A 24,949-nucleotide genomic window follows, 5' to 3' on the forward strand; every position below is an offset into this window, starting at 1 on the left:
TATTACGCATTTCAATTTTGTCCTTTATTTCATTACAGATAGAAAAAATATCGGAAATTGTTCATTTTTTATTTTATATATTAAAATTTTATAAAAGTGAAAATAAAAATTATTTATAGATAAAAAAAGATATAGTTTTTGTAAAAAATTCATTTTTTTTGTTTCTTATATAAATTTTTATAAAAATGAAAATAAATTAGATTAATAATTTCCTATATATGAATTTTTAATAACAGAAAATCATTAAATGCCTTAGAAAAATAAAGTTTATCTTTTCGATTTTTTTAAGTAAAAAATATTAATTTTTCTTTTTATATAAAATTTTGTATTACGAAAGTTTGTGTTGAAAGTGTGCTTAAATGTTGAAAATGTTCCTAATTACTATCTTCAATTAATTGGACACTAACTCCCATAATTGTAATATTATTTAAAAATAAAAAACAAATTAAAATTAAAAAAGATTTCACTATTTATCCCCACGCATTTTTGTTTCTTTGAGTCAATTTTAAATAATATATTCTTCCATTTTTCGTTTATAAAAGTGATTAAAAGTAACAAGAAAAGCATTTGATATTAAAAGATCGATTTTATTTTGAGTGTTGAAATTAAATAACGTCATTTTTGTGAACATACAATTACAGAAAAATGAACAGTAAATATTTACTGACGATAAATTTTTAACTATATCAGTAAAGTAGAATAGAATTTATAATTATAAATAATGTGACATTGATTTTGAATATGTTCTTTTTTCTTTTTGCTTTTTGATAAAATTTGCTTTTACAAACCTACACGGAGATAGATACGATTACACGTATATCTACTTATTATTAAGATATAATTAATCTACCATTTCTCCTTGATTGTAAAATTGTAATGTGTGTGTATTTTTTTTAAATATGATGCTAGTACATTAAAATCGATTTCCAATTTATAATCAAAAACTTTTTTTTCTGAAAATCTATATAAAGAATTAAACATTTGAAAAAACCAGTTGCTGGCTTCATTAGAAATAAAAAAGAACCGCCCATTTCAAAAGCATTTAAAAATAATGCGATATATAAACTATTATACAAATTAATATTCTTGTTCTTTAACAAGAAAATGATTTTTTTTTTGTCAACTTGAAACAATCGTAATTGTTATTTTTACAAGAATTATTTCTACATAAAACCCAAAAAAACTACCAAAAGCATTCCCTTTCAAAAATTTGTTCTCTAATTAATAAATTCGCATTAGTTGCAAAATATTTAAACTATCTATTCTGCAGAATCTAACATAGAAAAGAAAAATACTTTAAAGTGAATATTTTAAAATTTCAAAATAATCTAAAAAGAAACAATTGATTGTTTGTCATTATTTTGATATTTCTTTTTTTTTTTGTTTCATATTTTTCGACTTTCAAATTGCAACAGTCAAATCGAAAATTTGTAATTCCATTAAATTATTTAATGAAAAATACAGTGTCAAATAGTATTTATGAAAAAGTGTGTTTTTTTTTTGTAAAAAGTCGAAAAATATTAATTATTAACCAATGTATTAAATGGATTAATTTTGATTTAATTCGCAAAATGTAATTGAATTACGATTCAAACAATTTCAATCCAGATAATAATTCTCTATTTTTTAATCTAAAAATTTCTATCATTACGCATAATATATAATTTAATTAAACAAATAAGGCAGAAGTTTTCTTTTTCTTTTTTTTTTTACTTTAATCACTGATAATGCGACGGTATTTCCTGTTTGGTGGGGCAAGTTCCTCGTCCTCATCACCTTCAGCCGCAAGGAAAGGATCGTCATAAGCGTAACTTGGCGCCCATTTTAGTAATAATTTCTCAAAAAATTCTTCTAAATTACGGGCTTCCTGATAAATTTGCGATTCAACCTAAGGATAAAATAGAAAATTATTTTCTAATTTCTTTTCTTAATTAAAATAAATAAACTTTTTTTACTATAAAAATTCCCAACTTACAGGATTGTATGTGAAAGCGTTTTTGAACATCAATCGTATATCAGCCATAACGTGTCTTAAATCTGTGTAATGCTCGGGATTGTCAGTTTTCAATTTATTTCTAATAATATCCAGAGCCATTGGCTTCTTGATAATTTTGTGGTACTCGAGAATCTGCTAAAACAAGGGACACATTTTTTCTTTTACCAAAGAATTATTGTAGAAAAAAACATTGTATAATAAAATTTGGCATTTATGTAACTATGTTTTTGAAAATTTGTAATTTTCAATAAGAAATTTGAAATTACCTCAGGTGAAACAACTTCTCTAAATGGTAGACTTTGTTCGTATTGACAGTAAAGTTCGAGTACTATTCTTTGCGCTATTCTCAATTCACGTGCAGTCATACAATTTGGACGCTTCTCACCAACAGGATCGTCCGAGGAGTCCAACACATTTGTACACAACATACACTGCCATGTTTCACTTTCGCTGAAAAATTACCATTTAAAATAAAGTTTCTTTTTCTTTTTTAATTTAATTTAAATTTATTTAATAATTTACTTTCATAATTTGTTTAATTGTTGTACTTGGAGAAATTAATTGACTAACAACTTACTCGGGAAATGTTTTTAATCCAGGTATGTGGCAAAATAAGTGGAAGACTTTTGGACATTTATCACAACAAAGAACTGCTTCACCTCCATCCATACAAACAGCGCACCAATCTTCATTTGGATCGTCTTTTGATATCGATGTTGGCGTACTTTTAGCAGTACCTAAAAAATATTTTTTATTATTATTAAAGTCACAAGGCATTTACTAATTTCGTTAGTAAAATTTTTTGTCAACTAATATTTACTTTAATCGAGTACAGGCTTTGCACTCGATAATTAATTTAAATGAGAATGTAAAAAAGTATCGAAAAGTAGTTTTAAGACTGAAAAAAGTAGGAAAAAGTTGCTGTCGAAAAATTAAATTTGACGCCAAAAAATTCATTTTAGTCGATAGATAAATATTTAAATTAATAATAAAATAATTTTTTAAAAATAAATATTAAAATATTATTCGTTTTACAAACAATTAAACTTTTCAAAGACTTTAATTGAAAAATCTTTTGAAAATTAATTATTTTATTTATTCGAAAATTATCGAAATAGAATTTGAAAAATGTAATAGTAATAAAATATTGAACTCACTCAAGGAACTTTGAACACTTCCTGAACCAATAGAATGAATACCTTCATCAGTGGAACTATCAACTTGACTCGAGTCCATTTGATTCTTCTGCTCCTCTGGAATGACGACAATTCCATTACTGTCCAATTTAGCGATTGTCATCATTAAATCATTCATGTTTTTTTGACAAAATTTATCCAAATTCTTTTCCATCTCGTCACATTTTTCCAGTAATGTTGGACTCGGCGTTTTTGGCATCGACGAACTAATTGTCTGCCCCGACGATGGTGAATTTGCCGATTGATTGGAAGTATGTAGAGCTTGATTTATATTTGGAAATCTCTCATTATTATTATAAGCCGGTGGGTTTTTTAGTGTAATTTTGTAACTATCATTGTGAGGAACTTGCATTGAAGGCATTGATTGTTGTCGCGCGGGATGTGGAAGACAGGGATTCATATTTTGTGGAATATGCCATCGTGCTGCTTGTTGCTGTTGTTGTTGCTGTTGTTGTTGCTGCTGTTGTTGTTGCTGTTGTTGTTGTTGTTGATGGGGATAATTTAGATGTTGATTGACATTGGCATTGTTGTAGGGTGGTAGGCGAACCATTGGTGGAGTGTTGGGTGAGTAACCGTGGCCCATCATTGGCCTTTGTTGGGGTCCGGGCATTGGATAGCGACCGGTGGGGGGCATTCGGTAGTGCATGGGATTCGGTTGGGGTTGCGATTGGGGACGATAGGCGAGAAGGTTGCGGAGATTTGCGTTTGAATTCATTTGATCGAAATGCACTTGTTGATGGGGGTGGGTGGATGATGTGACCTGCTGCTGATGAGCCGTGAGGCCGGTGTTTTGGGGCATTAGCATGCTCTGCATACTGTTGGTGAAATTTGTATTGTAGGGCATGCGATTTTGGGGTGATGAGCGTGGGGGCATGTTGTGTGAGGGGTAATGTTGCATGTGATTTTGTACGTGGGGTTGGAGTTGTTGTGGATGTTGGGGTGGTTGTTGTTGTTGTTGTGGATGCTGAGGCGGTTGTTGTTGATGTTGGGGCGGAACTTGATGTTGAGGTGGTACTTGATGAGGAGATGGACCCATTTGTTGTTGTTGTTGGGGTGGCAAATGATGGGACATTATTCGCTGATAATTTTGTTGCATATTGTTCGCGTGAGGTGGCATCGAATTCATTTGATGGGGACCAGCAGCCATCGGGGGAGGAGGTGGTGGTAATGGTGGTTGAGCGTCAACGTGAGCAGGTGGATGAGGAGTTGGTTGCTTAGCTGGCTGCTCGGGCACAGGAACGGGCGTCGAAACTTTCTCTGGCGCTGAATTTGGTGTTGTTGTCGTTGTTGATGGATAAACTCTCCCATCAACCACAATGCCTCCTATCGACGATAGAACTACGAAAAAAAACAATCTCTCAATTATTCTATCCTCTAAATCACATTAATTTCAATTTTCTTAATTTTAATTGCATGTGAATAAATCGATAAATAAACAAAATTAATAATGAATAAATTGATGAATAAGTGAAAAAAAATAATATATGAATAAAATTATCGAATCCAAGTTTCAATAAGATAATTACTTTAAAACTTTTGAAATAATTAAATAATATTAAAAAAAAATTCATTCTTGTCATAAATAGAAAAAATTTTTGAAGGTTTTGTATTAGAATTCGTGATAATTTTATAGTTTATGAGGCAAACAAGAAAGACACTGAAAATTCAGAATTTTCTTATGAATTCTAAAAATTTAATTTTTTCCAGTACTTTTAATAAAAATCCCTGACTTTTCCCTGATTTCCCTGACCTATGTCAACCCTGATTAAATAATTAAATTATTCGTTACCTTTTTTGATATCAGGCAACCTTTCTAACGAGAGATTTATTCTCACGGGAATTTCAGGATTTGGAATATCCGCCCTTTTACTTTTTATCCGCTGCAAGTGACTCGTGATTGATCTTGAAAATAAGATGACAAATTAATAAACAAATTCGTCAAATTGTTAGTTTAATATAATTATTATAATTTACTTTTTACTGTAGAGGAGCTCAACATCGGATCCTTTATCTAAAGCATAGCTGACAAACTGAATACAATGGTCCGTTAATTTTGATAATTGGTCCAAGGCGGTTTTCTTTTCATTTAAAGTATTTTGTTTTTGGTCGCAAACCTCGTTTAGACGCATTACTAATTGCTTACTTCTAACATTGATTGCATTAGTTAATCTAAAATTAAAATGAATAATTTAGTAGGTATTTAGAATAATTTTCAATTTACTTCGAAAAGAAATTTAATTTAATCACTACTTACTGTACAACCATATTTGTAATATCTTGAACTAAATTTTTCTTCTTCTCCAATATTAAAACTTGTCTATCTTCTATTACTTTCATCGCACTTTTTAACAAAACTCTTTTATAACTGAAACAGAAAAATAAAAATGTAAATTTTAAATGTTCAATTGTTCAAGATTAAAACTTTTTTTAATTTTGATTTGTTAATAGAAAAAATGACTTACCTAACTTCTTTTAATAATGTGGAAACTGAAGTACGCGTTGTGGCAGCAATTTCGTGGATAAAATTGTATTTGTGATCACGATGATCAGTGAGTTGACAATCACGACACGTAAGTCGATCACATGTTTGACAAAACAAGGACAATTGTTCGTGAGGATGAATAACACAATATAAATAACCCTGATTTTTTTTCTCCACCTTTTTTGCACTGTCATCATTGGCGACTGATCCTCTTGGTTGAATTGTATGATCTTTAGTAATTTTTAACCTTTGATGTGCCTGTGAAAATTAGATTAAATTAGGAACAACTGTGATGAGAAAATAATATTTGTCTTGCGTTAAACAATTACCATAACACAATTTTCACAAATAAACTCCTCGCAATCGATGCAATAGCTCGTGGCTCGTGCATCCTCGCTACAACTTGTGCACTGTTTCTCCTCCTCGCCATCCTTATTTTCTTCTTCAGGACCCGCATTACATTCCTCTTGAATAACCTTCGAGATGAATTGATTTTCAATCAAATTATCCAATTGGCTCGACACATTGCAAGACGTGCAGGCAATAACATTCGTCTCCACTGAAAAAAAGACAAATTTTTATTTTTATAAATATATTTTATTACTAAATATTTCAATTTACAATTTACAATTCACAAATTTTGTTCAATTTTCCACGTATTTGAAATACGCCAATAATTACTACATATTTCCATTTTTTTATTTTCCTATATATATAATTATTTATTTTACAGCTTTAATTTTGGGATTATAAAGATAGTGAGCCTAAAAGATTTTCAAGATTTGACAAAATTTCTAAGAACTATATTTACATTACTATTTGAGAAAAAAAAAACAAAGAGGGATTAGAGTATATTTAAGAATCGAATACTTTCCCTTCAGTTCTCTGTTAATCTTTGAAAATAATAAGCAGGGTTTTTTTTGCCAGGTTTTCCAGGTTAAAAAACGGAATTTTTTCAGGTTTTTAAAACGTAAATTATTCGAAATATCAATAACTTTATTTTTAAATAAATATTCAATCATTATTTTTTTTAATAGAAATTAAGATTTTTAAAAATTTTAAATTCAATAACATGTAAGAATATTAATTATTATAAAACATGAAGATCAAAAATTATTTTCATCATTAGGTATGATTATTCACTTGTAGAATTTTCAACTTAAATTATTCTTTAAGTCAATTTTTTGAAAATAATTTTTGAACAAATTCTTTGTTAATTTTCAAATTCTTTTGTTTACAATTTAATTTTACGAAATTTCGATTATTCTCATAATCTTGAATTAAATATATTAGAAATTAAAAACTTCAAATAATTGAAAAAAATTCCATTAAACTTATTGAGAAAAATTAATTCTGTAGAATTCTCAATTAAAATTTTTCAATAAAATTTTCAAAGATTTTAATTTGAAATTCATTTTTAAATCAATATTTATTAAAAAATTCTACGAGAATTCAATTATTTAACTATAAAAATAAATATTTTATTAAATAATTGAATTCTCTTGACAAATTTTAATAAAATTTTTAAGAATAATTTCATTTTTCGAAAAATTTGATGAAAATTGTATTAAAAATAATTTTAATTCAGACAAGAATTTTATTAAAAGTTTTGAAAATAATTGAACTTCGGAGAAAAATGTTATTATTTATAAAGATAATTGAAATTTTGACGAGAATTTTTGTAAATTTTTAAACATAATTGGATTTCTGCGAAGAATTTTATTAAAATTATTTTGAAAAAAATTGAATTGTTACGCAAAGATTTTCATTAAAACTTTCGAAAATAATTTAATATTTAAAGAAATTTAATAAAAAATTTATTGAAATTAATACTTAAATTCTAATAAATAAATTGTTGCAAAGGTTTTTAAAATAATTGAATTTCTTTGATAAATTTTAATAAAATGTTTAAGAATAATCATATTTTTCGAGGAATTCCATTAAAATTGTAGGTATTAAAAATAATTGAAATTCAGCATTAGGATTTATTATTTATGAAAATAATTGAATAATAATTTATGAAAATAATTTCTATATAATTGAATTCCTGTGAAATTTTTATTATTTATGAAAATAATGAAATGTTTGCGTAGAATTTTATTAAAATTTTTTTAACTACTTGAATTCTTTTAGGAATTTTTATTAAAGTAGTAGATATTAAAAAACATTGAATTGAGGAAAGTTTTTGAAAATAATTAAAATTTTGCCAAGAATTTTATTAAAATTTTGGAAAATAATTGAATTTCTGCAATCATTTATTGTAATTGCTTCAAAATTCAATTTGTTTTTAGTGTTTTTAACTAAAATTCTTCTATAAATCCATTATTTTTTAATAAAACTAGTCAAATATATATTAAAAAATGTAACTAATTTCAGAAGAATTTTAGTTTTTAAAATTGTGTTTAAATCTTCTTTTATATTTCTAATTAAATTAAATTCATTTAAAATTAAGATTTTACAAAATAAGTATTAAATCAAAATCTTTTGAAGTTCATCTACTTATTGAAATTGTAAACGTTATTAATTTAAAATTGAAATATTTAAGTGAAATTAGATTTCAAGAATAAACTTTAGAAAACAAAAATTTTCCAGGATTTCGATAAAAATTCCCTGACTTTTCCACCCAGTAAAAAAAAAACTAATTCAAATGAATTGAAACGAATTAACATTTTTGGTAGGCTCCAATTCGTATTTGTCACAAAGCGGGATTCACTCAAGCTCTTTATATATTTAATTGAATTTAATTCAATATGTACCAATTTGTCCAAACGAATTCGCATTCGAAAGAAATGGCCAAGGAATGCATTGATTTCGTGCTAACGAATTGAAAAAAATTAAAGGCTCAAAACTTGTCCAGTGAATTGGTACGGATAGAAGGTTCGGAAGTTCAATACAGTTTCACGAATTTAGGAAAATTGCATCATGGCTCCAATTCGTATTTGTCACAAAGCGGGATTCACGAAAGCTCTTTGTGAATTCTTTTTAATTCATTTCAATTAGTTTTCGTTTACTGGGCAGGTTTCCAGGTTGCATGGCAACTCTGAATAAGAGATTCAAGTTTGACAGTTTAAAAAATATACATAATAAAAATGTGTCAAGATTTTAAAAATAATTTGGCATTTAGAATTGGAATATTCTCTTGCACATAAAGGTGTGACCTTCCGTAAAAGGTCTTGCCGCGCTTTCCCTGGAGAAAGTTGGCACAAACCTTCCTTTTTCATTCGATCTTACCAGCAAGTATAAATCGGGGCGCATGAATATTATCCTTAAATTCCACTCGTCATATTTGACGTTTATCTCTTAAATTAATTTTAATAGAAAAAAGAATTAAACTTTATAGATGTGCCTAACATTGACCTTTACACATTTTCGACCCTGAATAAAATGTATGGCCTATTTAACAGTTTTCTCCGGAAAAAAACGAGTATTATCAATATATTCGATAAATTCTTTTAGAACTCCGTTATTTAAACCACAAATTACGTAAAAAGAATTTACACGATTAACTTAATATCAATGATCTAATCAGCTGTTTGCATCAATTTAATTAACTTTTCACCTTTTTCATAAAATGCATGAAATTCATGAAAATTGTCAAGACATATTTTAGTAAGAAAAAAGGTTTGCAAATTGAAAATTTTTATAAAAATAATTTGAAAACTAAATCGTAATGGGTAATAATGTTTTTCCAAAGTGATTAACTTACAGAGAACTTCAGTATCCACTGATGTGTTATGTTCATTATTAGATTTTTCAGTGACACATGCGGAACAAATTGTATGAAGGCATTCTAAAAGTTTAAGGTTATCGGTCGAGGTGAAGGTTTTATTGCAAACAACACATTTTGCCAATAATGCACGAATATCACTTTCATGACCTTCTGTTGTGCATTCAATTTGTTGATCATTGTCTATTAGCTCACTGCTGCAACTTGTTTGTTGTTCAGTTATTGATACATTTTGTTCATTCACTGTTGTTAATTGTTCACTAATTTCCTCCTTCACTGACACTGTGGGTCCAGGGGTCAAGTTATCACTTCCACAGGCGTCCATTGTACGCCGTGAAAATGAAAATTTTCTTTTTTTCTTCTTCTTTTTCTTCGTTTACTTTGAAAAACCATTAACCACGGAGTCAAAAAACGCCATAAATTGCGCACACTCCCATCTTGGCAAAGTACATTTAGAAAAAAAAATGGCGGTTCTACCTGTCAAAATAGCGACATCTACAGATCCTGAAGATTATTAACTGCTGTACACAGGTGCAACAGGGATGAGTCGTCTTGGATTTTACTTGTGAACGCACCTTGAAAGAGGGAAGTTTAAAAAGGTTTAAAATTAATATTAATTTAATTTTTCAAAGTGGTGAAATTTCTCCAGATTATCGAAAATTACATATAAATATAAAATTCTAAATATTCCATTCCATAAATAAAAAAGAAACACGGTATAGATTAAAAAAGAATTCACGAATATTTATTGAAGAAAATCCATACAACATTCACAACTAAATTGTTTTGCACTTTTTTCTATAGGAGCACTTGAAAGGAACGAAATATTTCTAATAATAATAATAATAATAAATTTTTTTTAATTAAAGCGCCATTTTACGTCCTTCTATTGAGATGGTCACTGCTCGTCTGTTTGCCTTCAATCTCTTGTTATCGACATAATTCTTCATATGCTTCTCAAATCGATTCATTTGTTTTTTCGTACTCTGTAATTGGTAATAAGATACATAATTCATAATAATTCATAAATAATAAATTATTAATAATAATAACGACAGGGTGGTCACAATTTTCAGTTTATCAATTTCCCTGACAATTTACTGACATTAAAATTATTTTCCCTGACAAAATTCTTTTTACAGAAGAATATGAAAGTTTACGGATAATGAGTTAATTATTTGTTTACTTTTTCTTAGATTGAAGTGTATACGAAAATTTGAAGAAAAAAAAAATATAACTCACTCTACTAATATCGACGTCTGATTTCCAATCAGGTCGAACAACATAATCCTTATTCGAAGGAGTTGGAACTCTAGCTCTGCTCACCCATCCAGGATCTCCAGGTCGAAGAGGTCTGAAAATAATAATTGGAATTACAATTATGGTTTTTAAATTTTATTAGAATTTTATAGAATTCAGTAGAATTAGAATTGAAAATTAATTAATAAAAAAATTTTGATAAAATTTTGCCTAATGAAAAGTTTGTTATGAAAAGAATTTTTCTCACTTTGCATCTCCTTTGAATGCCTTATTAATGTCCTGAGATTTTTGCGATGCACCGTCAGCGTCGACTTTTCTCTTTTTCTGCGGCGTTTGCTCTAAATCGCGTTGCATTCTCTCCTCTTTCGACAGTGCTTTGAAATCGGCGGAAAGATTAAATATCGGTCTAGCCCATTCGTTAATTAATTTACCAGCGCGCTCCTTGTTTTCCTTCGTTTCCTTAGGATGCTTATATAAATACATGACTGCCTTTCCAATTCCAGATTGCTTTAAAGAAGACTGATCGATTTTTGGAAACTGGAAAAAGAGTTATTTTCAATTTGAATTATTTAAAAATGTCATGTGAAAGAAGAATAGAAAAGAAAACGAAAATATTATTTTTCTCACCTCGCAAAGTAGACGAAGAAGACTTTCCCTAATTCTAAGTGATGGCAGTGATCGATCCGGCATTGGAGCCAGCCAATCCGTAAGAACAGTGAGAACATTATGTTCGAGAAAAGCTAATTGTAGATCGTGTTTCTTTAATTGCGACATAACTTTTGGTAGCATTGCTATTTTATTCGTCGCCGGCTTAATAAGTTGATTTAATTTTCTATCCTCCTCTGATGCATTCTTCATGTCTTGTAATAATTGTGCAATTATGTCATCATTGTCGTTAATAATATCAATATCCTTTCGCTTCTTGCGACGTGATTGCTCTTCCTTTTTCTTTGCCATCATACGATCGAAGTCTGATATGAAATCATCTCTGCAAGAAAAAAATAACAACCAACCATGTAAAATAAAAATGCAAAAAAATGCAAAAAAAATGCAAAAAAAATGACTTACGATTCACCCGTTCTTGGTGGCTCATCATCGTCAGAATCGTCAAGCTTTTCAACCGGTGTTTCCAGTGATTCATTTTTCTCACCCTCATTATCCTCGTCAATGACATTTGTCGCTTCATTCTTTTTCTCCGGTTGCTCAGAGTCCGAGTCCGATAATTGATGAACTCTTTTTGCTTTGCTGTAGGTATTTTCATCCTCCGAATCAGACAATAATCGACCTTCTCTATTATCACTTGAGTCACGATTTCGTTTTCTTGATATTCTCGTCGAAGACGTCGAACGTGATCTTGATTTCCGGTTAACTTTCGACGTCGATGGCGATGGTGATCTTGATCTTGATTTCGATCTGGACCTGGACCTCGATTTTCTCGATCCACTTCTTGAACGAGATCGTGATCTTGACCTCGAACCGGATCTGGATCTTGATCTGGAATTTCTCGATCCGGATCTTGATCGTGATCTGGATCTTGATTTTCTGGAACCTGATCTCGACCTCGATCTCGATCCAGATCTGGACCTTGATCTCGAGCCCGACTTTCTTGATCCGGATCTCGATTTTCTAGAGCCGGATCTTGACCGTCTGGAACCGGACCTCGATCTTCTCGAACCTGATCTCGATCTTCTCGAACCTGATCTCGATCTTCTTGAACCCGATCTTGATCTTCTTGAACCGGACCTCGATCTTCTTGAACCGGATCTTGATTTTCTGGAGCCAGATCTTGATTTTCTAGATCCAGATCTTGATTTTCTTGAACCGGACCTCGATCTTCTTGAACCGGATCTTGATTTTCTTGAACCGGATCTTGATTTTCTGGAGCCAGATCTCGATTTTCTAGATTCAGATCTTGATTTTCTGGATTCTGATCTTGATTTTCTCGAGCCGGATCTAGAACGCCTGGAACCAGATCTTGATCGTGATCGTGATACAGAACGGGAACGGGATCTGGAGACTGATCTGGATTTAGGGGAATTTGATCTTGATCGGGATCGTTTTGTCGGTGATTTTGATACTGAACGTTTTCCTGATGGTGATTTGGATTTATTTCGTGACGGTGATCTGGAGTGTGGTTTGTTTCGTAAAGGTGATTTTGACTGTGATCTGTTGCGCGAGACAGATCGGGAATTTGATCTTTTTCTAGAGGCTGATCGTGAGCGAGATCGTTTTAACGAGGGTGAACGAGAATTCTTTCGCGATGACACTGATTTTGATCTTGATCTTGATACTCTCACCGATCGTGATTTCGATCTTGATCTTGACTTGGATCTTGATTTAGATCTCGATCTTGATTTAGATCTTGACACTGATCTCGACTGAGATCTAGACTTAGATCTTGATTTAGATCGTGATTTCGATCTAGATTTTGATCTTGACTTAGATCTAGATTTAGATCGTGATTTCGATCTGGACTTTGATCTAGATTTGGATCGTGACCTGGATTTTGAACGAGATTTAGATTTAGATCTGGATCGTGATCGAGATTTAGATTTAGACCTGGACCGTGATCGAGATTTGGATTTAGATCTGGATCGTGATCGAGATTTGGATGGTGAATGTTTGGGTGAATGTGATGGAGATCGAGCTGGTGAGTGCTTTGAAGCGGAACTTGCATTAGATGGACTGCGAGCATTAGATGATGCTCTAGAATGATCACTTCTCTCTGACACCGGTGATCCTGATTTGGATCTTCCTCTACTTCTCGAGCGAGACTTTCGTTTAGATTCAGATTCACTGTCTGAGTGTTTATCTCCATTTAAATTATTCCGTTCAACTGAAGGTGATCGTTCTTTTGAATTATCTCGTGAATTTGTCGGTGAATCGGGCCCTGATTTATTGCAAAGCTCATCGTCAGTTGTTTTCGATAAATTCTTTTCGTTCGAAGGCGAAACAGACCTGAAATTAATTTTTTTTATTCCTTGTAATCTTGCGATTTTTTTTTCTTTTAGAAATAAGTAAATTAATGTAAAATGCGTAAAATGTTACCTTCGGTCTGGCGTTGATTCTCTATCCATCGTCTCTTGTTTGTCACCGCCACCGGAACTATTTTTCACTATAAACAAAATTCTATCTATTCAGAAACTATTTTTAAATATTAAAAATGTTCGAAGGGTAAATTGTATATAATATACAGTATAATGTGTATAGATATAAAAGATAAAAAATTCCTTGAAATGCGAAGAACAATTTCTCATTTGGTTTAAATAATAAATATACTTTCAAAAGTGCTGTTTTTTTAATAAATTTTTATTTAGTAAGTAGTAAATTTAAATTTTAGGAATTTATTAACTATAATAATTTTCAATAATGCTCAAATAAAATGACAAATCACAGAGTTTGTAATGACGAATGCGGGCGCTCCAAAATATTTATTTCTTTTAGTTTAGATATAATTTGAAATATGCTTAATTTATGTAAAATAATCGGAAAATATGTTCACGAAATGTTCTGTATATTCGAAGAATTATTGAAAATGATATAAAATTATATAAAATGATATAAAATAACATAAAAACAAAAAAGAATAGTGTTTTCTTTAGAATAAATAAGGTTATGCTTACATTCATGTTCCATTATGCGTGGTTCCGCCTCTTATTATCATGAGGTTCAAAATAAAGTACCGATTAAGAAGAAAACGGCACTGAATAATATATATACAAAAAAATAACACGTGTTATCTATATTATTAAATAATTATTAAATAACTTTTAATGAAATACGTGCTTGCAAACAAGAAATTGACTCTGACACCGTCACACCGTGTTTTTCATACGCAGGGATGGGAATGCTGAGTCACAAACTAGGAATGACCTTTGAAATGTTACAACCTTAAGGTCCGATCACAGGTCAGCTACTGCTACTTCCTGTTTTTTAAACGATGGCGAGAGAGCAGAATTGACGCTTCTACATCATTTGTGATCATTTGTCATTTGTCATTTTTCTCTCCAAGCTTGAACAACGCAGACGTTGTGTCAGTGCCAGGTCAGTGCAAAGCATACTGAAAAGGCTGAAAAGTAAAAATAAAAGCAAGTAAATTCAGGAAACTAATCGAAATATTGAGCAAAATACACTCTGAAGGTATTTATAAAATAATTTTATTATTCAGTAGGAATAGGAATGGGATAAGTGGAATTATACGAATTTGTATATCAAACAGATTCTTTTATTAAAGGTTCAATTGTGTTGACTAATTAGATAAAACTCTAACGGAAATGAACGCAACTGGTTTGAACGATGACAATGTGACGTGTCCCTATGATAAATCTCATAGGCTTCAGAGAAGTAAAATACAAACTCACTTAGTAAAATGTCGAAGAAATCATCCATGCGATAAAAGTGAAATGCTAACTTGTCCGTACGATGCAACACACGTCTTTCATCAGGCAGAATATCAGGTGAGAAATTATAACTAACTAAATTAAAACATAAATAATTTGATAAATGATAAATTTACCTATACTTATCATAATAAACTAAATTCTTTCCAGTATCACATTAATAATTGCAGAGAAAGTGGAAAAGTGGTGAATTTTATTCAGTCAATGGAGCCTTCTCGAAGTATTGGTGCAGTACCCATAGATGTAGTAGCAAATGTTTATGTTCCATCAACGGAAGAAAATTGGGATGATGTAAGATAGCAATTTTAATCTGAATTTTCCACTATAATTATTTAAAACGATTTAATTTCATCATTTAGAATAAAATACATTTTTTATTTAACAGGAGCCACCTGCGCAAACCTATGACGCCATGTCAAATGCCAAGGAAAAAGGTGTTCTAATCCCAGAAAATTGCTTATCAAAAGCAAAGAAAAAGCAATTTAAAAATTCTGAAAGAACGCGCCATCAAAATCTGGAGCAAAGTGGTGTCACTTTCAATCCTGCTCCGAAAAATAGTAGACGGGTAAGATTTTTCAAAGTCCTAGTAATTTTTCAAATTTTGTCTGACAAATAGAAATTCTGATAAATATTTCAATCTATAAAAATTTTAATCGACCCAATAATATTAAAAAAAAATTTATTTCTTCAGATTAATAAGAATGAAATATCAGAGACTAATGAAGAGGAACAAATTCCATTACGACTACCACGTACAAAAGTGGTTTCAGCGACAATTTCTTCAAATTCAGATTATACAGAAAAGTCTTTGAATTCTCGCCAACAATTAAATTCTAAATCTGAGAATAAAGCGTCAATTTCACCTTCAACTGGAAATTTCACTCAAGAAAATAATGCACAAGCATTATTTGAAGCAATACTTTCCGAAGCTGCGAAAAAAACTGATAGAACAATTTCTCAAGCATCGAATTATTCGATTAATTTTACTCCGAAAGAAATCAATGCCAAGGAAGTAAATATTCGTGATCTGGGAAGTTTGCATATTTCCTCCATTGAGGAAATTTAAAAGCGATTGAATGTGGTCAAAAAATTGGAAGAGAATTTAGAAAACGAAAAAGCAAAAATAAGGGAAGTGATGAAAAATTTCTAACATTGAAATTTGAATATTATACATAATGAGCTTAATATGTATAAAAGACACATGACGTGTGAAATAAGGTTAATTATTTCTGTTTAGTTTTAATTATTATTATTTCAATTAATCATTCTTTAGATTTATAATAATGATGTGCAAAATATTGATACTTTATGAACTGCATAAATTATGCAGTTCATAAAGTATCAATATTTTGTGTCTAGCGAACCGGGAAATCGGGAAAAACCGGGAAAAACCCGGGAATTTGGTTCGACCTCAAAAAACCGGGAAAAACCCGGGAATTTTCTATTTATAGGGTATTTTTTGAATTATGTATATAAAAAATTATAATTTTTTTCAAAATCGTGAAGGGTAAATTGATAGTATGAAGCAGTAGTAAAAATAATAACTTAAATTTTATTTAAAACTAACTTTAGTATACGTTATATTATAAAAGTTAAAGGATTTGTACTATTATTATTTTTATATAACAATTTATAGGTATACAATACGTAACAAATTTTATAAGAAGAAATTAAGAATCTTCTGTGATATAGGAAAGGCAAAGATTTTACTTTTTAAAACTAAATATGGGGCATTCCATTTCAAAATGATCCTCTTTATAAACAATTGACATTGTAAGGCAATTTTTAAATCATTATTTCTCATATTTATTGAAGCCAAACTTTATTTACTATTAGTGGTTTTAAAACAAAAATTTCTCAACTTTATAATGGTAGAAATTTTTTTTTTTAAATAATAGAATTTATGAAAAAAATTAAGTTTGAAAGATAACCTTTTTGAATATCTCAAAACACGTCGCATCCGATTTTCTTGAAACTTATGTAAAAATAAAGCTTAAATATTCTAGTTTAATTCTATGTAAACATTATAATGTGCAATTCATGGTTTGAGAAATTAATTAAATTTTACAAGTATTTCAAAGGGTATAATGTATGTACCGAGCGGAATTTTTTTTTTCAAAAAAAGTTTTTCTTAAATTCCCCTGAATTGACAATTATATTATAAAGTTGAGAAATTTTTATAAGTGAAATTTTGATATTCTATGTCAAGTTTTTAGAAATTATTGTATAACTTTAATCATTGTAATTTAATAAAAACAATATTTAATTACGTAAATAATGTTATTGATAAACATTTAAATATGTTTTTAAATCCTTTGTGAATATCCGGGAAAATTATTCAAGAACCCGGGAAAAAACCGGGAAAAACCCGGGAATTTTAAATTGACGATTCGCTAGACACCCTGATAATTAACTGCATAATTCTATTTCTAATTTTTATGGAAATTCATTTTTACTATTTGATTTTACAATTTACACTAGAGAATATTATTTTCCACACTTTTTATCTATTTCATCTTACATTGTAAGATAAATTGTAATTGTAAACAATTTATTTAATTTTACTTCATAGTGGAGGAAGCCTTATATATTATGTTAAATAAATTCTGTTTTTAAAATATATAAGTTTTTTTATTTTAATTTCTTGTCTCCTATTTTTATGAAATTTCTATCTTTCTCCCAATTTCAGATACCTGACAAATTTTCGTCACGAATTAAAAAATAAAAAAAAAATTAAATTGAAAAGAATTTCGAATTTAAGTTATGGCGCGCTTCTATTTGTGTTTTCATTGGACAATTCAAATTTGCAGCGACATCCGGATCCGGTGGATGTATTTCTGGTACTCTGCTTTCATTCGTGTTTTTCCAGTCTCATTATTCAACGCGACGTTACCACGCGGAGACGTGCCTGTGTAATCACAAGTGTAATAACTACAATTTCAAAGACTGAAAAGAAAACCATTTTATTCAGGTATTTATAAACAATTTTGATTCTTATATATTAACAACAAGATATTTTTATTTTTTACCATTTTTTTTTGTATATTAAACCAATAGAATGTGTGTAGAATGCAGGTACAAACCTGCAAATCTGCAATGCTTTGTAATCCTTTGTTCGTTAAATTTTAGAGAATTTATTTCACTCACGAATTGAAGTTCGAAATTATGCAAAAGAAAATCCTAACACTACTAATTTCTTTAACTGTTTGAATTTAATAAAATTATATTGAAATTGTTTCAATTAACGAAAAAAAGGAATTAATTTTGATTTTTCGTTATGAAGATGGACGCCACGGACCTACACGATCCTTTATTAACATGTCCATACGATAAAAGTCATCGTATTCTTAAAAGCAGGATGCAATATCACTTGGTGCGATGTCGTAAGAACCATCCTTGCGATAAATCGGAAATGGAAACATGTCCGTACGATGCTACTCATATAATTTCAAAGGCAGAATTTCCAGTAAGTTAAGAAGAACAAATAACACAAATAAGCAATTGTGTACATAATTTTCTTTTCATTTATATTTAATGAACTAAATCCCTTTTCAGTACCACTTGGAAAACTGTTTCAAAAGGGGAACAGTAGTCAACTTCATTACTTCAAAGGAACCAAACCGAAGTGTCGGGGCTGTGTCTATGGACACCATAATAAATGTTTATGTCCCTCCACAGAATGAAAACTGGGACAATGTAAGTTTTGTCAAATTTAATGTGTTCAATTTAATAATTATTCACTATTTTTATGTATATAATAAAATCTTTCTTTTGTAATAGGAGCCACCAGAGCAAACATACGATGCCTTGAAAGAAGTAAAGAACAAGTGCGTATCAATCCCTCAAGTTGGTTATTTATCAAAAGCGAAAAGGAAGCTTCATATTCAAGCAGAAAGATTGCGAATTCGAAATCTAGAAACAAGTGATGCTGATCAATTCAATCCTCCTCCCAGGAATAGGAGACAGGTAAAGTGTTTTAAAGTGTTTTAAATTCTCTAGTTATTTATTAAAATGATAATTTTCAAAAAAAAAATTTATTTTATTTTAAACAAATATGACTTTTTTCGTCTTTTTTCAAAAAGTGCGACTTTTTACCATTTATTTAAAAAAAACTGTAATAAAATACCACATTTTTATTGAAAAATGCAGTTTCTATTTTTATACTATGAAAAATAACTAATAGAACGAATAAAATAAATAAATAAATATAAATGATGAAATAATAATTATTAAATTAAATAAGTAAAGACTGGAAGAATTAGAAATTTTAAAGAGAAATTATTTTGTTATTTTCAGAATGAAGAAGAAGAAGAAGAAGAAGATGTCACAGAGACTACAGAAGCACCATTGCGTCCACCGCGTTCGAAAGTTCATTCCGCCTCAATTTGTTCAAACACTGATTATATGGCCGAGTCTTTAAACAACACCAGACAATTGAATTCTACATTCCATTCGGAATGTAATGAGCCAGCAATTCCCATTCATCAGAATGCTTCACAAGCATTCTTTAAGCCAATGGTTGCAGATACTGAGGAAAGAACCTACGCATCAATTTCTCAGTCATCAATAAATTCGATAAAACTGTTTAATCCTGCTCCAAATGAAGTCGCTGCCGATGAAGTGAATGATATAAATTTCGGAAATTTACACATTTCTACAGCATACTCGAGCACCAGTACATTAAACAATATCGACAGTAATATTTGTCCCTTGGATAATAATAATTCGGTAACAAGCAATCATTCGAATTTGAACTCATCAAAAAGCGATATAATGGAAATTCAAAAGCGTCTCGATGTTGTGACTAAATTGCAGGAGCATTTAGACTCTGAAAAAGCCATATTAAAAGAAATGGTTAATAATTTATGTTCAACGAACGATAATGATTCAAGAATGTCTTCCAATAGTCGATGTGCGGCCAATTTTTCAAACGCAAGTGATATGAAATAAGTTCATGTAAAGCTTAAATCGATAACTTCAATTCAACTTTATTATTTAAATTTTTCTCTTGCAATTGATGCCAAAGTTGATTATTATTCTTAATTTTCTTTGAAATACTTTTATAAGATTTTATTTTTGATACTTCTTTAACTCTACTTTATGATCAATAAGAATATAAAAATACGTTTAGTTGGAAAATTTGAAAAAAAAATTATTCTATTCATGTACATGTTTATAAATCTGTAGAGATCAATATGTAAAACTTTATTTTTCAAATAAAACATTTTTCTGAGAAAGTGATTTGTTTCTTTATGATCCTAAAGTTCTGAACGTTCAAATGAACGAAATTAATTTATTTCTTCTTCAAAATAAATTTTTATTACAATTTTATTTAACAATAAAGAAAAATTAATTGTAAAGTTTCTAAATGTATAATTTAAGTTTCAACTTTTATTGCAATTATTAATTTATAAAAATGTTTGTAATAAAAAAAATTTAGTTCATTTGAACGTTCAAAACTTGTGAATCATGTTTCTTTATCTTTTCGTACAAATTTAACTGTATTATTTTACACGATTGTTAATTTAGTTTTTGCGATACTATCTTTAATTCTTATCGTTTTTATCATTTTTTAAAAAAATTGCGCCAATTTCTACTTATCCACTTCTTTTTTTTAGTATATTCTTTCTAGATTAATTTTTATATTCAATGACTATCACTGGCACTTGGCGCACTGGACTGAGTTTAGGTTATTTTATTGTATTATTTTTCATTGCTTTAAACAATCAACTTTCCGGTATTTATTTACAATTTAAATTTTCATCTTATTTATCATCGATTAGAATATTTTTCTAACAATTTTAATACAAGACAAAAAGGTTTATTTAAATTTTTTCCCTAATAGTAAAAATCTCCAACGTATTTATTGTGTAAAACGTGTAAAACAAACTTAATTGTCGCTTTTTAAAATTATTATTATTATTATTATTATCTATTAGATATGAACAAAAATTACTCACAAAAACGCAGATTGATAAACTTAAAAAATAGTAGATTTGCTTGAAAATTATTTGACTTTGGAAATTTTGTATTTTAAAATACATACCAAAATTCGACTGTTTTGAGTTTATTTTAACTTTTTTGAATTATAAATTTCCTAAGTTGAATTTAATTTTAAATATGTTAATGACAAAATATAACTATAATTTCAGAACTATAATTTAAAGAATTGCAAAGGAAAGAAAAAATGGTGAAGATTTATTGTGATATTTGTAATGTATATTTTCCTCATTATTCATCATTAAAACGTCACGTGGCGAAGAAAAAACATAAAGTGCAATTTGAAGCAGTGAACAAGGAAATAAGTGCAATAACATTGAAACCAATTCTCGAGCAATATTTAAATTTTGACAATCAATTGTCATTGTTTTTAAATGCAATTGAATTTAATAATATGGAAACTGTGTACGAGAGAATTTGTTCATATCTTTATGAAATATTTCCACAAACTTTAGAAAAGTGTAGAATACAAAAATGTGGTTCCACATTGACTAGAATATGTTTTAAGACAAGTGATTTAAAACTCTACATGTACTTAGGTAAGCGCGTATTTTTTTTCTATAAAAATTATTCATTATTAAAATATATTTTGTCATTTCAGATAATGAAACAATTTCCAAGGATAAAACTGATACATCTTCCGACACTGAGAATGAAAATGAGAATATTCAAAGGGTTTATAATGAAATGACAAAAGTATTTAGTAAAAATCGTCATTTATTTGACAATATTGTACATATAAGAGTGCCAACGATGCCAGTTATTAAATTTATCGAGAAAACAACGAGGACAAGTTGTAAATTATATTTTAGAAACAGTATTGAATTACACAAGAGTTTTTTAATAAAACATTATTTATCACTTGACCCACGAATAAGACCATTGTTGATGATTGTCAAATATTGGGCTCGACATTGGAGATTTACGATTGAAACTCAAGAGGGAAAATTGACAAATTATGCCTTAACGATGTTGCTTATATTTTATTTGCAACAATTCTATGTTGATCTTGTGCCTTCTGTGATGGAGCTGACGAAACATTGTGAACCAAAAATTATTGACGGCTGGCAAGTGAATTTTGATCCCAACCATAGGTGTCATTTGACGGATAATAAATGGAGCCTTCAAGAATTACTTTATGGTTTTTTCAAATTTTACGATGATTTTAATTTTGAAAATTGTATCATTTGTCCGATTGACGGATGTGTCTATCCAAATGAGAAATTTTTTGATATTAGTAAACTACCAGAAAGTATGAACAGGTATATATACGATTTTTTAAGTACTTTTTGTCTGTTTTTACCAAAAAAAAATATTTTAAAGTTTTTATTTTCCCAAAAAAGGTATAAGGAGTATATGGAGAAGACCCGAATGGCCCGCACATTTGTTTCGGTACGGCCTTTGTGCATTCAAGATCCCATCGAACTTAATTATAATTGTTCGCAACATGTTTCCATCTTTCTTTTGAAATCGTTGAAGAAACAAATTTCGAAGGCTGTTGAAATTTGCGCTGAAGCTCTGAATAATAATTCCTCTCGTCTGCTGTTAAATTTAGTTCCAGATGTGCCTGAATACGAAATTGAACATTTATTAAGGTATAAATTATTTAATGAATAATAATTTCCGAATTAATCCAATTTTACAAGAATTGCGTTTACAATTTTCATAAATACATCAACTTTAAAAGGTTGCAGAAATTCAATTATTTTCAAAAGTAATAAAGTTCTTCGCAAAAATTCTATTATATGTTCAAAAATTTTAAAAAAGTTCTCGACAAAATTTCATTTTTTACTTTTATAAATACTACAATATTCTTCTCCGAAATTCAATTATTTTCAAAAATTTATAAATAAATAATTTCTTCTCAATAATTCAATTATTTTTATAAACAAATTCTTTTACATGGATTCAATTATTTTATATATACAATTTTAATTTCAATTATCGTAGAATTTTCTAATAAAAAATGTTATCAAAAAATTTAAAACAATATAAAAATATTCTTATAAATTATTGAATTTCAAAAAGATTTGAATTTGAATATTTTCAAAAATTTTAATTCCTACGGAAAAATAATAATTAAATATTTGTGGCATCCCTATTAATTTTGATAAAACAAAACTGTTCGTCACTGCAATAATTGGTTTTTTTTTCAGTGAAGAGAATGATACATCATCAGACGATGAAAATGAGGAGATAAGAGATGAATATTATCTGAAAATTTTGAAACCAATTTTCGAAGGAAACAATACTTTCGATGAGCAATTGAAATCATTCTTGAGTGTAACTGCGTTAAATGAAGTTGAAATTGCAGCTTTGTATGAACCAATTTGTCAGAAGTTGAATCAATTGTTTCGTCAATCTTATCCGTTGTCCACGGCGCATAGATTTGGTTCAACGGTAACTGAAATTAGTTTTCAAAACTGCGATTTGGACATATATTTGAACATAGGTATGAAAAAATAACTATTTTCTCTTTTAAGATTTGAAATATTTTAACTCTTAACAAAATATTTCAGGTGAATCAATTAGCATCAAGGATAATAAGGAAATGTTCGATGAAATATTCTTGGAAGTGACGAACATCTTGTTGAAAAATGAATTATTTTACAATATTGTTCCCGTTTCGAAAGCTCGAGTACCAATAATTAAATTTGTTCACGAACCAACGCAAATTTGCTGCGATTTATCATTCAACGGTTTGGGATATTACAACAGTCTTCTAATAAAACATTATCTATCGTTTGACCCAAGAATCAGGCCCCTAATGATACTGGTGAAATATTGGGCAAAATGTTGTCGCATCACAGTGAATACCGTGAGGAATAATAGAAATTTGACAAATTACGCATTAGTAATGTTAGTAATATTTTATTTGCAACAACCAAATGTGAATATAGTGCCTTCTGTGATGGAATTGACGAGGAATTGTGAGCAGAAAATTTTTGACGACTGGCAAGTTAATTTTAATCCCAACTATCAGTGTCATTTGAAGAATGATAACAAATGCTCAATTCCTGAATTGCTTTATGGATTTTTTGATTTTTATGCTTTTTTTAATTTCGAAGAATTTGTTGTTTGTCCAGTTGATGGTTGTGCACATCCAAAGAATATTTTTATAGATGATAATAAGTTGCCCGAAAGCATGCATAGGTAATTTTTTTTTCTTTGAAATATTTCTCATATCTGTTGACGATATATAATATGAAACTATATAGTTGATAAAATTTTTTCTTTTGGTGTGAAATTAAAGAGAAAAATTTTACAGATACCAGATTTATATGATGAATAATGAAGATCGAGGACTGAAGGTGGAAAAATTGTGCATTCAAGATCCTATTGAGTTGAATGCAAATTGTGCTAAAAATGTTTCCAGTGAAATGGTTTACTTCTTTCAATATCAAGCAATTACAGCGGCTGAATTATGTGCCGAAGCTCTAAAAAGTGATTCATCTGGATTTTTATTAGATTTATTCAGAACAATAATATCAAGAGAATGTTAGATATAATGCAAATATTAGTGAGAATTGATATTGATGTTAAATTAGTATTTTAATGAAAAGTGATGTTTCTATAGAATCTGATATTGACAAGTTAATATTACTTTTAAAATATTTAAATTTTTTACTTTTTAAATACTTTTTCAATTTTAAAAGTCCAGAATAGTTGAATATTAAATAAAGAGAATAATAAAGGAGAATATTTACAGAAGTATTACTTGTAATTGTTATGACAATCAGTTTAATTATACTTTAACACGTTATTTAGGTATTGAATTTTAATAATTATTCTATTCGCTAAATTATGTGAATTAATTTTTACATTTCCCATGTTTATTTAACAATGTTTTATAGTATATTTTATATTTTATTTTAAAAACGTGCGCCA

At 29.0% G+C, this 24,949-nt stretch overlaps 5 protein-coding genes across 10 annotated transcripts; 3 read left to right on the top strand and 2 right to left on the bottom strand.

Annotated features, from left to right (window-relative positions):
• Positions 1-1,129: 1,129 nt before the first annotated feature.
• On the bottom strand, positions 1,130-9,871 carry LOC122508277 (transcription intermediary factor 1-alpha-like). Of its 2 annotated transcripts, none has more exons than XM_043621550.1 (11): positions 9,381-9,871; positions 6,004-6,233; positions 5,655-5,932; positions 5,447-5,557; positions 5,167-5,361; positions 4,982-5,094; positions 3,154-4,530; positions 2,574-2,733; positions 2,263-2,446; positions 1,976-2,131; positions 1,130-1,888 (listed from the first exon to the last, which is right to left on the bottom strand). In XM_043621550.1, exons 1-11 carry the CDS (start codon positions 9,724-9,726, stop codon positions 1,715-1,717), a joined length of 3,324 nt encoding a protein of 1,107 aa, XP_043477485.1. In that variant the 5' UTR covers positions 9,727-9,871; the 3' UTR covers positions 1,130-1,714. The 2 variants fall into 2 exon arrangements, with proteins under 2 accessions (XP_043477485.1, XP_043477486.1); XM_043621551.1 differs by having other exon boundaries at positions 1,131-1,888; positions 1,976-2,128.
• A 249-nt stretch (positions 9,872-10,120) lies between these two features.
• On the bottom strand, positions 10,121-14,502 carry LOC122508278 (protein IWS1 homolog). The gene is made up of 7 exons (XM_043621553.1): positions 14,285-14,502; positions 13,710-13,776; positions 11,730-13,619; positions 11,289-11,649; positions 10,909-11,198; positions 10,644-10,755; positions 10,121-10,387 (listed from the first exon to the last, which is right to left on the bottom strand). Exons 1-7 carry the CDS (start codon positions 14,295-14,297, stop codon positions 10,265-10,267), a joined length of 2,856 nt encoding a protein of 951 aa, XP_043477488.1. The 5' UTR covers positions 14,298-14,502; the 3' UTR covers positions 10,121-10,264.
• A 138-nt stretch (positions 14,503-14,640) lies between these two features.
• Positions 14,641-16,275, top strand: LOC122508280. 3 transcript variants are annotated; one of them, XM_043621556.1, is made up of 5 exons: positions 14,641-14,801; positions 14,896-15,118; positions 15,212-15,352; positions 15,447-15,626; positions 15,753-16,275. In XM_043621556.1, the coding sequence occupies exons 2-5, from the start codon at positions 14,936-14,938 to the stop codon at positions 16,125-16,127; spliced, it is 879 nt and encodes a 292-aa protein (XP_043477491.1). In that variant the 5' UTR covers positions 14,641-14,801; positions 14,896-14,935; the 3' UTR covers positions 16,128-16,275. The 3 variants fall into 3 exon arrangements, with proteins under 3 accessions (XP_043477491.1, XP_043477490.1, XP_043477492.1); XM_043621555.1 differs by having other exon boundaries at positions 14,919-15,118; XM_043621557.1 differs by having other exon boundaries at positions 14,650-14,801; positions 14,881-15,118.
• Positions 16,276-17,877: 1,602 nt separating this feature from the next.
• Positions 17,878-20,298, top strand: LOC122508279. Its single transcript, XM_043621554.1, has 5 exons — positions 17,878-18,032; positions 18,345-18,527; positions 18,617-18,757; positions 18,842-19,027; positions 19,358-20,298. Exons 2-5 carry the CDS (start codon positions 18,345-18,347, stop codon positions 20,009-20,011), a joined length of 1,164 nt encoding a protein of 387 aa, XP_043477489.1. The 5' UTR covers positions 17,878-18,032; the 3' UTR covers positions 20,012-20,298.
• Positions 20,299-20,705: 407 nt separating this feature from the next.
• On the top strand, positions 20,706-24,824 carry LOC122508168. Of its 3 annotated transcripts, none has more exons than XM_043621321.1 (7): positions 20,706-20,750; positions 21,214-21,600; positions 21,663-22,323; positions 22,405-22,656; positions 23,218-23,513; positions 23,581-24,214; positions 24,330-24,824. In XM_043621321.1, exons 2-7 carry the CDS (start codon positions 21,249-21,251, stop codon positions 24,562-24,564), a joined length of 2,430 nt encoding a protein of 809 aa, XP_043477256.1. In that variant the 5' UTR covers positions 20,706-20,750; positions 21,214-21,248; the 3' UTR covers positions 24,565-24,824. The 3 variants fall into 3 exon arrangements, with proteins under 3 accessions (XP_043477256.1, XP_043477257.1, XP_043477255.1); XM_043621322.1 differs by having other exon boundaries at positions 20,719-20,798; XM_043621320.1 differs by having other exon boundaries at positions 20,741-20,880.
• Positions 24,825-24,949: the final 125 nt, after the last annotated feature.

Source organism: Leptopilina heterotoma, unplaced genomic scaffold, assembly GCF_015476425.1.
Source record: "Leptopilina heterotoma isolate Lh14 unplaced genomic scaffold, ASM1547642v1 Lhet_53, whole genome shotgun sequence".
Lineage (NCBI taxonomy): Eukaryota > Metazoa > Arthropoda > Insecta > Hymenoptera > Figitidae > Leptopilina > Leptopilina heterotoma.